We start from the raw sequence: 16,197 nt of genomic DNA, 5'->3' as shown, positions 1-16,197 counted from the left end.
CATGATCCCAATGGACTATGAAGTCAGGAAAATTTCCTAGGATTCTGTGTGAGCCAGGTGAGGAGGGGTGTCCAAACGGGGTAACGCCTTACATGTCACCTTGTGCTTAGGCCCTTTGATAGACTTCTCCAAAGCCAAGGAGCCATCGTGTGCCTGGCCAGAAGCAGATTCTCAGATGAAGGAACTCTCTGTCTCTTATGCTTCAATTATTTCTTCCCATCAGAGGCTCTGCCTGGAGAAACCAGGTTCTTAGAGATGCAGGTCAGCCTGCTCCAGTCACTGTCCCTGGGTGGTGTTCAGGGAGCAAAACTGGGCTCGCTGATTTTACCAGCCAGTCTACTCTTACCGTGGATGTCACTAGGTACATAGGATTATCAAACGCCCCAGACCTTCTTTGGTTCCCTTCCAAGTTATCACAGCAGTGCAGTTTTTAAGGAAAGGATAAACCAGGCCAGACATGGTTGAAAACGTATTTATTTTTCTTCAAATGATCTTTTTTCAAGCAATAAATAAAAAGACATGTCGACTGTTCTAAAAAACAAAATAAAACAAACAAAATCCCCTAAACTATATACATTCTACAGAAATACAAGCATATCAAATGTAGAAATGACAGCACTCTGAAAGATGGGGCTATTTACAAAAGTTACAAGTATTGCATTGCTCTGTCTTGAAGAAGCCTCTTCCTCATATGACTCATTAGCTCTAAGGATGGGCAGGGTGCTCCTGGGGGGGGGGGGGGGCAGGGGTATCTTCAAGAGGTGAAACTCCCCCATCTTTCTTGCTAGACAAGGAACACTGAAGGAAAAATCCCAACCTCCAGACACTGTATTCGGTTCCCTCACAATTCTCCATAGATCAGTTGCCTTGGAGGAGCATGGTAGGTGCCCTGTTTGAGAGATCGCATGTTCCTTGCGCTCCTCAGAGAAATCATCTTGTCCCTCAGCCGGGCTGGGACTGGCGGCGAGACCTGCTGAGCCAGTGACAAACCCTTGGCTGTGGTTTCTGTGAGACCAGCTAGTTCTGGGTTATTAAGATCTGCCTCCAACAGCACCTAGCCCTCCAGAAAGCAAGGAGGTCTTCCCTACCTTGGCCACACATGGAAAGGAAGCCTTTAGGAAGTTTTGAAGCACACGGACACCTGGGTCCCAGCTCCAGAAATCCTGGTTTCATTGCCCTGGGATAGCCTGGTAATAAGGTTTTCAGAACTCCCCAGCCCATGCCGACAGCCAGCCAAGGTGAACCACCATTTTGATACTATGGGCTTGGTGGCCAACTCCCATCCGAATCAACCATCATCCTACCTCCCTCTGTCCACAGATTTTTCAAATTTTCTCTCCTGGCTTTGCAACCTTGTTGAAAACTCTGGAATCCAGCCAGGAGGAGCACCTGAGCAAACTGGCCTCGGGAGGGATGACTAAAGCCATGAGCTCCCAGCTACCTGCTCACAGCAGCCTCAGCCTAGGACTTCTCCATGGGGAAGTCAAGTCATTACCCTTCGTGCTCCACAAACATCCTTGGGTCACACAAGATTCCAGAAGGGAGCAGACCGCATCCCTTGGTCTCTAGAAAAGATCCAAGGTAGCCGACAGCACAGTTGATAGGATCCGTCAAAGTGGCAATACTTTCTGGTCGTTACAGAAATCTTGCATTACCAGAAATCACTTCATGGGAGAGATGCCGATTGAAATCCACCTGGCCATTTGAGCAGACCCTGTGGTGGGGTCTTCGTTGTAGAGTTATTTTGAGTCATCAAAGAGGCTTCTGATGGCAGAATTATGACAAAAAAAAAAAATCCCCCATTCCAATCAAGCCAATTTCCTCTTATCTGAGAGTTCTGGGACTCAACGCTGTTATCAACTACAAAGAAATGGCTTTAAAACCAGCAGTCTGATATGGTGACAGATTTGAATTGGAAAGAGGGAGAAAGACGTGTCTGGGGCTGGTCCTGAGCTCCGACTGTCCATGTGGCTGGAATCCAGTCTGGGAAAGCATGATACACAGGTTTTGGCAAATGTACACTTGTCCTATAGAAAGTGAGTCTGTTCCGGATTACTTCCCTCTGCCTGCAACAGCCTCGCCCGCCCGCCCCAGGTGGATCGGGGGTTGGAACCCACAGCTCTCTCAGCTGCAGGACTCAAAGGACCTCACTCATCACAGAACATAGAGCAACTTCCAGGAATCGAGGAAAAAGTGGGAACGGCCAACTGTGCCATCTCTAAATAGGTCCACTGTCCAGGAACCCCAACCCCTCTCACCTCACCCCTACCTACTCAGCCAAGCAGCTCCCAGGGATGGAGGGCGCCTTTGGCCCTCCAAACAGGAAGTGGGAACTGTGGCCTCACCCAAAGACAGGGCTGGACAAAGGCAGGATGAGTGATGCCAACACAGGTTCATGGTTATGGAAGGAAATGAAATGAACCTGGTCCTGTCGGAGATGCCAGGATGAGAGAGAGCATCCCAACACTATTCTGATGTTGAGGCTTGAAGTTATTTATGGATGAGCAAGAATGTTCATTTAGATTTAGACTCACAAGGGGCTAAAAAAACACACAAACAAACCCCAAAACAAACAAACAAAAAAAACAAACATGCTCTCATTTCTAGACAAGTTTGCAAATACCTCTACGCTGGCACTCTGGAACAACACCGTTCCACACTACTACAGACGAAGTAACATGTAGCTTCCCTCCTCCCTCCCCCCAAGCCCAACCCACAGAAAACATCCTTCTCCCTCCGAAAGCCTTGTCTCCATTTGGAAAGGCTCCTTAAAATGGCATTATCCCAAGAAAGAATTCCGAAACGGCACCCGAGTGCCCACGGCGCCCGTTATAGAAGCGCAGCAGCCAGCTCCGCACTCCAGCCAGCTCCGTACTCACGCCGTCTTCCGTTCTAGAGCTGAAACATGGTGTTCACTCCCCTCTTTTTGTTCAAACAAGAGCCTTTAAAAATATTCACCTAAGCCAGGAATTTTAAAAAGGCAAGAACTTGTCGGTGGACTTCCTTCTAAGCAAACCTTCTAAAATTAAAGACACCGATTTCTGCAGAGGAGAGAAGATGGAACTTCCAATCACAGAGGATTCACATCTGGTCTGTGTCTAGTTAGCTGGTTTCCCCAGTGGCCTTGGCTCGATGGTTCGCTGTAGGAAAATCTCAGCTGCACCCAATTATTCAGGAGCACCTTATACGATATGGCATTTATCGCAGAAGACATGCAGGTCTTCAGGCAAGGCTGGGAGAAAATGCTCCCACCGCCAAATGGAATTACGGGGCACAAGAAAAGGTGGTATCATTGGCCCCTCACCCTGCTTTCCTGATGCCTGTGGCCAGCAACCAGCCTCAAGAGAATCCGAAAGCCACCTTTCTCTTTCTTCCTCCTGCCACCCCACCCTGCCTGCTTCCCCATGGCTACCAGTGTGAGCTGACCGCCAGGCCACCCTATCCATACCTAGGACGTACCCTCTAGCTCCCACTGCTCTGACAGCTGCATGCGACGGGGCTCCGCCGCAGACACGGACATAAATACACCCTAAATTCACCGTCACTAGACTCCTTGCACTTACATACTCTGAGCAAATTCTTAATAAATACTTTTATTTATTATTAAGCATAATTATCCACCTGTTGGTGATTTCGAAAGGAAAACCATGTCCTGTAAGATTTCTTTAAAAACAACAACAACAAAAAAAAAACACGAACCCCCACTCCCCCGGAAAAAAAAACAAAGAAAAACAAAAAGAAACAAAACCTGTTACAAGAACAAAAAAGGACGAAGCACACAGAACCAGGCACTTCTGGCAAACTTTTCTTTTTGTACCTTTCCCACCCACCCCCACCCTCCCCCCCTTAGTAAAACTGGGTGGGCACCTTTGCCAGGATCTGTGGGTTTCATAACTTCAAGCCTTACTGCTTAAAAAAATGAGGTAAGAAATTCCTATCTGAAAAGTAACACGGACACACGAACCAAACCCAGGTGTTCCCTGCCCGCGGCAGCCGTTATTGCTCTAGGTCGGGGGGTTTGTCTATCGGCTTGTGATGCGGCCGAGGTCCTTATTGCCGAGCTCGCCAGCCCCGGGCTCGGGCCCTAGCAGCTGGGGGAGGTGGTGATGGGGCTGTGCAGGTAGGGCAGGCTGCTGGGGGCCGCGTGCACGCCCACCGACACCGGGAAGCTGAACACGAACTGCGACGTGGGCGTGGGGGTGGCCTGGCCGCGCTCGCGCAGGGGCCCCGAGGGGCTGGCGGCCTCGGCGGCGCAGGACGTGGCCAGGACCTGGGACTCGAACTGCAGCAGCTGCCCCATGAAGCTGAAGTTGGGCGAGATGATGCTCCGCCGCTGCTTGACGAACTCGAAGGCCTCCTCCAGCCGCACCCGCTTCTTCATCATCAGGTAGGCCAGGCAGATGGTGGCCGAGCGCGAGATGCCCGCCTGGCAGTGCACCAGCACGCGGCCGCGGCGGTCCTTCACGGCATCTGGGGCAGAGGCGCGGGTCAGGGCGGGCAGGGCGAGATGGGGACAGGGCCAGGCAGGGAGGGGCACACCCCTCCAAGGACCAACATGCCCAGCCCACTGAAGGGAGCTAGACCCCCTCTGGCCTATTCCTGAGATGGCACCAAACAAAGGCACCAAGCTTGGGAAAAACCGGGTTCCGGCCTGTTAGACCCCAACATACCTTCAAGGATTTCTACTGGCACAAACAAAACCAAGGACCCAATTCTCCCTTTACCTGTCCTCCTCCCCTGCCCCAAAGCCTTAAACATCTACACATCTGGCGACGTGCAAGGGAAACAGTGGTGGCGGGAGTGAGAGTCCATCTGGTATCCCCTACCCACCAACATCCAGCCAGCCAGCCCTCCGTAGAGGCAGAGGGAGAAAGGCCCTGGAGACAGCCCCCCCACCAAGTCCCTCCTTGGGCAGGCCAGCCCTCGGGTTCCGGCTCACCTGCCCGCACCCGGCCTCCCCGGCCCTGCAGGAGCCAACCTACCGATGTACTCGATGGCTTCCATGAACCAGGAGCTGATGTCTGCCTTGTGGTTGTCTTCGACCGGGATACACTTGTACTGATAGTGTCCTTCAAAGTGGTTTGGGCAGTCAGAGGAGACGTTCAACAGGGCCGTGATCCCCAGGGCATCCAGCATGTCCCTCCGGGCAGCGTGGTAGGCACTGCCAAGGTAGAGGAAGGGAAGGATCTCCACCGGACCCCCCTGCACCAGAAAGGGAAAAAGCACAGGCCCCCCAGACACTGTGAGTGGAAGGCAACAGGGGGAAGAGGTGGGGGTGCTTGGACAGGGAGAGGGAGCCGGTCCCAGGCGGGCGAGGGCTGGGGTGGGGTGCAGAAGGCCTGCGGACACAGGCCTCCCAGGTTCCCCTTAGCCTGCTGGGGCTCATGGCGGGAGGACAGGCCCAGTGGGCTCCTCTCACCTTTACACTGTGCTCTGCTGGGAGCAGAGTCGTCAGGACAGGTAAGGTGGCGTGGGCCCCACCTGTCCCTTAATCAATGAGGTGCCAACCGCAACGCTGGCCTTGCCACACCCTTGGCAACATGAATCTACACCTAATTGCCAGGCTACCTGGTGTGTTGGTTTAGGGACTTATATGTAGGATACATCTTCACTTGGCACCTTCAAAACAGGTCCTGTCGGCCTCACAGACAAGAGGACAGATCTTGGCAGTGTTAAGTAACACAGGCCAAAATCCGAGACATTTTCGGAGCCAGATCAACCCAAATGATCTGGGATCTGGGAGCAGAGTTCCTGGGCCCCATAAATTCACTCCCTCTCCATCTAAACGAAAGGGCTAGGAGGAGTTGGCTCATAAGAAATGCAGCAGCTTAAGCTGGTTTTCTTAGGGGACGGGGTGGCCTCAGGGCCCTGGGGTGAGCCTTCAAAGAGGTGCCCTCTCCTTTCTAAGCATTAGGTCACACACTTCTGTTTTCAGCACTCCTCGCCCATCTGCGTGGAACTCCAGAGGCTAAGTCACAAAGTTATGTCTTTGTATTATTTTTCCAAATGAGGCTAAGAAGAGGGAAAGGCAGGAATCCCGAGGAACAGATGCACCCGCCCTAACACCCCACCCCAATACAAGCAGGGCTCCCTGCGTTCTCCCCAACCTGAGGCACTGCATCTCAAGCCTCTGAAAAGCAGAAACCTGAAAATAGGCCTCCCTGCCCCCACATTGCGCCGGGCCCCCAGTCTACCTGGTCATGCAGGGGGGTTCCACAGGAGCTGCAGCCCACATCCAAGGATTCCGCTGTGCTGGCGGGCACAGCAGGGGGGATGGCTGCCAGGGCCTTGGTTTTGGAACAGAATTCTGGGTACTCGGAGGAAAACCTCTCATAACCACCTGTAAAAGAGAAGCATGTCCAGGTAGTAGGGTCACGAAGCCAGCAGAAATCCAGAAAGTGCCTGAGTCCTACCCCTGGGCTGAGGAGCAGGGCTGGGAAGCCGGGGCAGGCTGGACCCACACTGGCCACTGGGTGGCGCTGTGGCACCAGCGATAACGGCAACGGAGCCTTCACAGAGCCTCATCGGGCCCAGACTCCGTCCTGAGTGCTGGAAGGGAAAGTTCTGGGAAGGAGCCTTAGGTGTGGGCTGCAGATACAGAACGGAGGGCGAGCAGGGCACCTGCAGACGGGGCCTTGCACAGCAGCTCCTTAGGGTGGTGATGGGACCCTGCACAGCAGCTCCTTAGGGCGGTGATGGGACCCTGCACAGCAGCTCCTTAGGGCGGTGATGGGACCCTGCACAGCAGCTCCTTAGGGCGGTGATGGGACCCTGCACAGCAGCTCCTTAGGGCGGTGATGGGACCCTGCACAGCAGCTCCTTAGGGTGCTGGTAAAGCGTGGAAGGCAGGATGGCCACCGTGGGTCCGCATGGACGCGGCCTGGTGCCGCCCGGGGCCTGCAGGGATGTCCGTCATCCCAACCCCCGCCCTTCCTCTGCAGAGGAGCCCCAATGTGGGCGAGAAGGGAGAAAAAGCAACTAGCCCGGCACCAGCCCTCCTCATCTCGGCAACAGAACAGGCGCCAACCGCCCGGCCTCCGCGGCTCCATCAACAAGGGCCCCAAATCAGAGGAAACGGGGCGCACGCAGAGGTCCCTCTTGCTGCACACGGGGTCGGGCAGGGCAGGGTTTCCCAGGCCCCCAGCTGCTGAGCTCCGCAGTGACCGGTTATCTGTGGGATCGTCTTCGGGGAAGGGAGGTCTTTTAAGGAGGAAAAGATAATCGGTCAACTGGTCCCTGGAGTCGGGTGCGTGCCTGGTGTGGGCTGGGGGCGGGCAGACGGGAGCCCCGCCACCCTGGGTGCCCCTGGTGCCCCCGGAGTTCCGGGCGGCTCTGCGAGAGCTCAGCACGACCTACCGGCAGCGGCTGGAGCTGCTGGGATTTTCCCCGGCGGTTTCGGCGGGCGGCGGGTGGGGGAGAGGCCCATCGGGTGGAGCCCAGGTGGGGAAGGCCGCCTGCTGGGGGCCACCCCGGGCACGCACTCAGTGACAGCAGGTCCGTGAGGCCCCACCCCCACAGCTCCTGCTTTGCAGAGGAAGGGAGCGGGGCATACTCTTCTCCGAGCTCCCCTCTTGTGCATTCCCTCCGTTCCCCCCAGGGGCGTAGCTGGCTGTCTCCCGGGTCACCGGCCTCACTCCTCCTGCTGAGGCCCAATAACCAGAGTCCCCTGGGGGGGGGGGGTGCCCGCCGGAGGGGACCGGCACCGGCAGTTTCAGGAGTGTTGTTGGCCTTAGTGGTCATCTCAGCACAGGGGCACCCCTCCTTTGCACCCCTTTTTCCTGGGAAGACTAAGAACATACTGCCCCAAATGCACTGAATGGAGGATGGGGGAAGAGTCAGCAGAGGTCTTCTTTTTTTTTTTTTAAGATTTTATTTATTTGGTGGGGGGGCGGGGCACAGAGGGAGAAGCAGACTCCCCACTGAGCAGGGAGCCCGAGGATCTGGGACCCTGGGATCAAGGCAGACGCTTAAGCGGCCAAGCCCCCCAGGCGCCCCCAGCAAGGTCTTCAGCTGCAGTCCCCCAGACAGGACTCTGGGAAACTCTGTTAAATGTTCCCCCTGGGAAAGGTGGAAGGGGAAATGGATCAATCGAGAAACCGGTGGTGAACACCTACATGCAAAGTCTACATAGTTCTACAGGATTTGAAGATTTTTAAGTAAAACTAATCTGTTTATACTTACACAGTTTGAGCTACTCAAATACATTTTTTTTCCAAATAAATGTAAGGCATGGACAGTGCCCTCCAAAAGCTCATCACCTAGACAGGCAGAATAGCAGTGCCCACTGGCAAGCCAGTGGTGGGGGCACCGGGGGGCCAGGGCCAGGCTGCAAGGCCAGAGAGGAGGAACACGGCCCCCTCCCGACCGCAGTGCAAGCGGGAGGGGCCTCAGAGGGGGTGACAGCCTTCTTCCCACTGCTGAGAAGGTCCAGGACAGGACACCAGCCTGACCCACGTCAGACTCCCAGGTCTGGGTTGAATCCCAACCCAGCAAATCATCAGCTGTGCAGCCTGGGGCTGCCTGGGAACCTCTCTGAGCCTCTGGCTCCCCTGCAAATGTGATGAACCCTCAGGCCCGGGGAGGACTGACTGGAACAGCCAGTGCTCTGCACCTGGCCTCGGGGAGACACATAATGAAGCGGTTTCCTTTTTTGGCACCTACAAGGGGACCCAGCATTACTGGCATCTTCCCAGACTTGGGACAGCCTTCTCCTCCTGGGCTTTATGGATTTTTGTCCACGCAGAGTCCAGAGATCTGGAAGTCAGACGGTAGAAGGGCAGGCATTGCACGGTCTGAGCTCCAGGACCGGTCCCCACCGGGGACATCCGCTGGCTCTGGGTGGATCCTAAGTCAGCCCACAGGCAGCCGACTGGGCAGGGCCAGGCCAGGCTTGAGGGGGGGCCACTTGTCATCTGCCTACCCGCCCCCGCCCCCCCAGGCCTCTGGGAAGAGGACAGAGTGGGAGAAAACAGCATTGCACGGAACAGAGACAGTACTGCTGAAGCCCGGCCCCTCCGGCAGATCTCTAAAGAACAAGCAGAAAGGAACCAAGTGAGGAAGCAGATCTGCTCCCGGGACAGGAGCATCCCCGCTCCCAGGCCAGGGGCAGTGATGAACGGGTTTTCCCTCCTGAGCCGTTGCTAGCCCTGTTAGCAGGACCAGTGCCAAAGGTGCTCCTTCTTGCAGGTGAATGACTTGCAGGTGAATGACCTGCAGGCCCGGGACATGAGGATGAGTAAAACAGGCAACGATGGGCCAAGGGCATGTGTGTGTGTGTGTGTGTGTGTGTGTGTGTGTGTGTGTGTGTTGGGGGGGTGGGTAGGGGCAGAAGACTGCAAGGTAGGAAACCACTCATGCCCACACCCCACAAGACCACGTTAGTAAACATGAGAGCCGCTGTTAAGAGGAAATGCTCACTATGTGCCCAGCTCTTCCCAAACAAGCGTCCAACCAGCAGCCCTTGAGGAGACTGGACCGGATTTTAAGAAGAGGCAACTGAAGTATAGGGCCACCCCAGGGAAGGGCAGGGCCAAGCGTTCAGCCCACTGGCCTTGAAGCCACCTAGTTTGGCACCAGGAGCCCACCCTGCGGGGAACCTGGGTGGCTGAGTGGTTGAGCATCTGCCTTCCACTCAAGGCATGATCCCAGGGTCCTGGGATTGAGGCCTGCATCCAGCTCCCCACAGGGAGCCTGCTTCTCCCTCTGCCTCTGCCTCTCTGTGTGTGTCTCTCATGGATAAATAAATAGAATCTTAAAAAACAAACAAACAAAAAGAAGCCCACCCTCCAGTGTGACCATCTCTGCCTTCTTGGTGGTTCTCTTGGGGGAGGCACAGCCTGCCAGTTTCACTCCATTGAAGACACAGAATTTTCAGGCAAAACCAGAAAGTATCTGAACAGGACACTCCTGATAGTTCAGCAAACTCTGCTTCTTTCCAGTGCTTTTCAAACTACAGGTTGTTACACAGACATCGTGACCAGCCCATTTTATTTAATGGGATATAACACAATAGAAACCTCTAGAATGCATCCCGTTTAAAGAGGGTATATAATTTCATGGAACTCTGGTTTCAGTGTGACTGTATGTATCCCTTCAGGGTCACGATGTCAGGATTTTAGACTGTATCCTCTTCAAGTTCCAATACTCTGTGATCCTAAATGTCACAAACTTATTTGTAAACTACAAACTGACAGCAGGTGTCTCTAAGATCTGCTTTTCGAGCTTCTGAATACAATTTCATGACACATACACCGATGACTTTCCACCTGTTCTATGTCCAACAGAATGCAATTCCATGACAGATATTCTGACTAATTTTGACCCGTTCTTCCCATGTCCTTATTACTCATAAGCTTTCTAGTCTTAAAGCTCACATTTCTTAATTTTGAAACTTGAGAGAGTCTAGAAAGAAGAAAAAAGGAATATAATCCCACCCCTCAACTCCCCCCCCCCCATGAACTTTCTTGAGGAATAACTACCTGCATAGCTGAACTCCACACTCTTTTTCTCACATTTAGACAGTGAGACAACTGTCACAGCTTACTGCACTGGCCACACATCCAAGCAGGGCTGGGACAGTATGCGTGAAGGTGTTCTAGAAAAGGCAGGCTGGTGTAGTGGGGATCATATCATCACAGTAGGATTCTTAGTGGGGTCTGTGATGGGGGAAGCCAGTCATTTGGTAATGACAGTGGTCATGGATCTTAGTAAGGCTGTCGCTCTTCCAATTGCCCTTTCAGTATTGAGAAATGTCACCCGTTCAGCAGCCAGGGGCTTACTCTTGACATCTTATCAATACAAGGCAAACGCCACCAAGCAAGGAAGTCTGGGGTCATTTACCTTTGAGAACTTCCCCTGATGTGGGTGTTAATTCAGTAAGCACCCTTGTAGATTCTGAGCAGTATTGAAAATTTACCTAAGTGAGCTTCTCCCTCCAGGCCCCACGCACAGACCTACCTGTGCGTCCTGCGCCAGCTGGCTGACACCTAATGGTTGCTCTGGAGCTGGGTCTGGTTTGCGGTCCCTCCCAGAACTTCTGGGCTATCTGCTCCATTCAGCAAGTGGGCTTCCGCTGGCTTCCGTTGGGAGTGAACTTCTCTTCCTGTCAAACTTCCTTTGTTAGGCGGCAACTGCCTCCTGGTAAGGAAACTGGCTATCTGGTTTCAGATGTTCTGATGTTTTAAAGGAATTTCTTGGCTCCCTAGAAAGGCCACCCTCAGAGCGCCGGGGTGGCTCAGCCTATTAAGCGCATCTGCCTTGGCTCAGGTCATGATCCTAGGGTCCTGAGATGGAACCCCACGTGGTGGGGGGGTTAGGAGGAGTCTGTCTCCCTCTCTCAAATAAAATCTTAAAAAAAAAAAAAGCCCGTTTCTCCTATGAGCCTCAAGAACATGCCCAAGGGAGCTGTGATAGGCTTAATAATGATGAGATTTTCACTTTCAATTTGTACATACACCCCATCTTTAGTTACTTGTGTACGTTGGAAGCATCCAGTATCAAATGATGCAAAAAGTAATGAGTTTGCTTCACTCATCGTCATTCTTTAATAGATTGTAATCGAAGGAGATTATCTTTAAGGCCTACCACTCTGTGTAATTCTGAGGCTCTCAACCTCTGGCTGCAGTGGGCATTGTGGCCTGTAAGAAGAAAAGCTAATCCGTTTCTCTTTGGGTGGAGGAGGTGTGCAGCCTCATATCACCCTGGGGTTTGCTGTTTGATGCCACTGACCTCATGGGGGCGGGGGGCTAGGATGGGCTGGGCAACTGGGAACAGAGACAAGACGGTCACCAGAGTTACCAGGGCTGCTGGCTGGGCATTCCCCTCTCCATCACCGGCCTTGCAGGCTGTTTTCTACAAAAAGTGTAATGTCACCATCTGTATTGGTCTGGCCTTAGGACTATAGCATATGTGAGTTCCAGGAGGAAGAAGCTAGAATATCTGAACTGATCGCCCTTTCTCAAAACAGCACCAGGACAACTTTTAAATCAGAACTCTCATGAAAACGGACAAAAGTCGAGCCGGATGAATTTTACACAGGAGAAAAGTAAAGTAGTGTTTTTATACCTAAAATCTGCATAAGACTGACTTATTTGAGAAATAAAAGACGCAAAGAATGACTTCCATTAGGGTGAGAAAAATGATCTTTTTTGTCTAATGACCAGGGTTGAAAACCCCAGTTGGAGGATTTACGAAGGAAACAGAAAGGGACTTCAAGGGAGATGTGTATTGTAATTAAATCTGAGAAGCTGAGATTTCTAAACTTTCCCTAAAAATGCCTTACAAGATTTTAAATAAAGTAAGCTTAGAGGGGAAAGTTAAAAAGAAAAAGAAAAAGAAAAAGAAAAAGGTTTATGCCCATAGGAATCATTTACTAGCAAAAAGATCAGAAAATGTTATGATTTAGGTTATTGCTCTTAGCAAAACTTAGATAACACTAGGAAATGTAAAAGCTAGGCAGCATTTTATTGACAGAAGTAACATTTACTCTAACCGTGAATTCTTGCGTGTGGCATTAGTCAACTCCCCGCCACGAGTAACTACTGCCCTTCCAAGTGGCAGAAACAGAAAACTGAGATTTTTAAACACAATTAGTTCGTAGAACTGGATAGCTTTTGGCTGGGGAGGATAATACAACTCTGGAAAATATTCTGCTGCTCTTCTGTCCCTGCAGGTTGGCGGAGACCAACCATAGGGTCCTCCACCGGCTTAGTGTCTGGCAACTTCTACTCCACAATCACGACCGCACGTGGAATGAGACACACACAGAGTCCCCTCACATGGAAATTAAAATGAGCAACTCCCATGGGAAGCAGATCGCCTGCCAATCCGGGCATTTACTAAAGATAACCAAAGGGGCTTTTCTTCCCAGGTTCCCTTTAGTTCCCTGCCCCCCAGAGGGCCCTCCCATGGACCCACATCTTCTCCACCAGAACTTAGGAGGCATGATGTCCTCTCCCAGCCGTGTGGGAGCAAACACTTCCCCGTTCTTCCCGGCCTCCCTAGGGATGCTTTTCACCAGAGGGTCAAGAGGAGGAAAGGGAACAGTGTTAGGACTTCCTCTTCCTTAGCACATGTATGAAAATAAGCTAGGTTAAGTAGAATATGAACGTGTTACCCCTGGCCACCATCCTACCATCCCTGCAGGACTAGCCCCTTACCACCACCAGCAGCACCATCACCCCTTCTTCATTATGGGGGGGCTGCTTCCAAAGGCAGGCTTCCTTCGGCTTAGAAGACCTAGCCAAACCTTTCCTGGCTACTCCCGGGGCCTGTTCCCGAGGAGGCGTTAGTTCCACCTGCGGCCCAGGCCTAGGCCCTAACGGATGTGGACGGGGGAAGCCTCCCGCTGCCCCGGGCCGCACCAGGTCAGACACCGGGAAGCGGAGCAGGCCTCGGGAGGGAGGAAAGAGCCCCTCGAACACTCCTTTTCCTTTGGCCAGAGGCCCGGCCAACAGCCAGGGGGCTGTCATGTTACTCGGAGGCTCCAGTCCTCCTCGGGGGCTGTCATTTCCCCGGGAGGCCCCTGGCTTGACCCAGAGCATCGGCCTCGCCGGCTCCCGGAGTCCATCGGCCGCGCACCCTCCCCGGGGGGCCAGGGAGGTGCCCCGAGCCGGAGGAAGGAAACCCTAGAACTGTGCCTCCCTCCCTCCCTCGGGGCTTAAGTGCCCTCGGGCCCGGAAGCCCAGGGCCATCCCCTCCGGGTTCCTTCCAGGAAGAGAAACAAAACAAAACGCACCCAGACTCCACGTGGGTCTGCGCCGCCCCGGGCAGGGCCCCGGCCTCAGGGGCCCGCGGCGAGGGCGCAGGCTTGGGGCCCCGGGGCGCGCGGGGACCTGCCGCTCGAGGGGACGCACCGTGGCCGCGACCGTAGCCCCAGGCGGGGGAGGGCGGGCGTGCTCCACACCCCGCACCCGCACCCGCACCCGCGCCCCAAGCCGGCCGGGCAGGCCACGAGGGCCAGGGCCGGGCGCCCCCTGCCCGGCGCTTTCTCGAACAGCGCTCTGGGGAGGAGAGAGGATTAGGCTCGATCGGGGGCGCAAAAGGCAGCCCTCGCAGAAAAAGGAAAATCAGCAAAATCGCCTTAGTGGTTCAACCGAAGGTCAACGGCAGCACCTCCCCGGCAGCTGACAGGTCAAATGGCCAGGAAACAACTGCCGAGAACAAAGCCCCCCGCTGTGCGGCAGGGGCGCGCCGGGCCCGCCGGCCCCGAGCGGGGGGAGCTCCTGGGCAGAGCGGCGCGGGGAGGTTTCCGCCCCTGCTGCCGCCACCACCTCCCTTCCTCTCGGGGGCGCAGGTCCGGGGGGCAAAGGGGACGGCGGAGGAGGCGAAGGGCGCCCGCGGGGCCAGGAGCGGCTCTTTGAAGGCGGGGGTCTGACACGCCTCCCGGGCACGGAGGCCGGACCGGACGCGGGCGCAGGAATGCGCGGAATGCGGCGGCGGGAGGCAGGGGCGCAGCGCCCCGGGCCGCCCCGCGCCCCCCCGGGCCGCCCCGCCCCCCGCGCCCCCCCGGGCCGCGGCCGCAGCAGGCCAGGCAGGTGCGGGCGGCGCACGGGCCCTCCAGGTACTCGGCGCGCCGCCCCCGGGGGTCCCCGGCCTCCAGATCCCACAAGAACTCGCGTCCCCCGAAGTTTCGCCAGGATCCCCTTAAAGCGAGCACGCGCCGCCAGCCGAGAGCCGAGAGCCGAGAGCCGAGAGCCGAGAGCCGAGCCCCGTCTGAACAAAAGGTCGCGGCCTGAACTCCAGGGGCACCGTCCCGTCTCGCGTCCCCCGCCTGCTCGGCCCCCCGCCCCGCCCCGCCCCCGGAGCTGGGGTCTAGCCCGACCGGGCGAAGCCGGCCCCCTCCAGGCGGAGCTCGGAGCCGGGCAGCGGGGGACGAGACGCAGAGCTCGGCACGATGTCCGCCAGCCGGGCTGCCTTTCCGCGCTTACGGGGCCGGGGCCCGCTCGGCGCTCACCCTTCTTCACCCCCGCGGGGTCTCGGGACTCGGAGCAGGGCCCGGGCGCCCCGAGCCAGCAGGCCGGGCCCGTCCCCACCCGCTGGGCCACAGCTGGGCATCGCCGTGGGGTCGCCTGGCCGGAGGCCTGCCGGCTGGGGGGTGTCCACAAACGCAGAGCGCCCCAAGAGTACGGGCTGGCAGGTGGCGGGGGAGACGCACCCTCTCCGTCTCGGAGGACCTCAGGCGCTCGCACTCGCACACAGACGCACAAGAAGCTGGCAAACCCGCGCGCCCCGGCGCGCACAAAGGAGTGCGCGGGGATGCTCCCGGCCTCGAGCCACCCCCCCCCCGGCACTTCTTCCCCGGGCCGCCAAGCCCCGCTGCACCCAGCCGCCCGCTCGCGCCGCCGCCCGAGTTTACCTTTGAGGAGGCAGATGTCGGTGCGCTCGGCGTTGCGGCGCAGCGCCTGCACCACCAGCGACACGGTGCTGTCCTCGCGGAGGCTCTCGGCGCGCGGGCTGCGCTCGTCGTAGACGATGACCGCCGAGTAGAGGCCGGAGCGCAGGCGGGCGCGCACCTCCTCCTCGGCGGGCAGGATCTGCTCCAGGCTCACAGAGCCCTTGGCCCGCCGCCGCACGATGGTGTTGCAGCGCACGTTGACCGAGCCTCGGATGTAGCCCGCGCTGTGCGCCAGGAACGGTCTGCAGTCCAGCAGCAGGCACTTGCCGCCGCTCAGCAGCCCCAGGGCGCCGCCACCGCTCTCCTCCCGGTTCATCAGCCTTTTGAGCACGCTGCAGTCCATCTCCCGCAGCTCCTCCACCGTCACCATGGTCGCCGGGCGCGCGACGAGGCGAAGGGCACCTGGGCCGGCCGGGCTGCAGGAAGGGGCGAGCCGGGGCTCAGGGAGGCGCGCGCAGAAGTGGCCGCAAACTTGGCCCCCTCGGCCTCCCACGGGCGGGCCGCTTCTCCCCGGTGCCCTTCGCCCGCGGCCTCCGGGTTACATAGCAGTCCGAGCGGCCTCGGGCAGCAGGACGGGGAGGCGGCGGCGGCGGGGAGTGTGCTACGGGAGAGGACCGCGGCTCGCCCTGCCCCGGCCCCTATTGTATCTTGGCCGCGGTGCCGCTCCCGCCGCAGCCGCCGCCGGCGCCGCCGCTCCCCACCGACAGCCGGAGCCGCGCGCACGGCCCTGCCGGAGTCGCGTCCCGGGCTGCCAGCCGCGTCAAGGCTCCTCTGCGCTCCCCCGGGAGGGGGCCGCGGCATTA

The 16,197-nt window shown here is 56.6% G+C and overlaps 1 protein-coding gene across 2 annotated transcripts; it reads right to left on the bottom strand.

Annotated features, from left to right (window-relative positions):
* Positions 1-458: 458 nt before the first annotated feature.
* Positions 459-16,169, bottom strand: DUSP4 (dual specificity phosphatase 4). Of its 2 annotated transcripts, none has more exons than XM_025993536.2 (4): positions 15,356-16,169; positions 6,195-6,340; positions 4,983-5,202; positions 459-4,470 (listed from the first exon to the last, which is right to left on the bottom strand). In XM_025993536.2, the coding sequence occupies exons 1-4, from the start codon at positions 15,762-15,764 to the stop codon at positions 4,085-4,087; spliced, it is 1,161 nt and encodes a 386-aa protein (XP_025849321.1). In that variant the 5' UTR covers positions 15,765-16,169; the 3' UTR covers positions 459-4,084. The 2 variants fall into 2 exon arrangements, with proteins under 2 accessions (XP_025849321.1, XP_072619676.1); XM_072763575.1 differs by lacking the exon at positions 15,356-16,169 and adding an exon at positions 7,357-10,948.
* Between the last annotated feature and the right edge of the window lie 28 nt (positions 16,170-16,197).

This window comes from Vulpes vulpes, chromosome 7 (assembly GCF_048418805.1).
Source record: "Vulpes vulpes isolate BD-2025 chromosome 7, VulVul3, whole genome shotgun sequence".
NCBI lineage: Eukaryota > Metazoa > Chordata > Mammalia > Carnivora > Canidae > Vulpes > Vulpes vulpes.
Note: the sequence above shows the minus strand (reverse complement) of the source record. Positions and strands in the feature narration are given on the sequence as shown.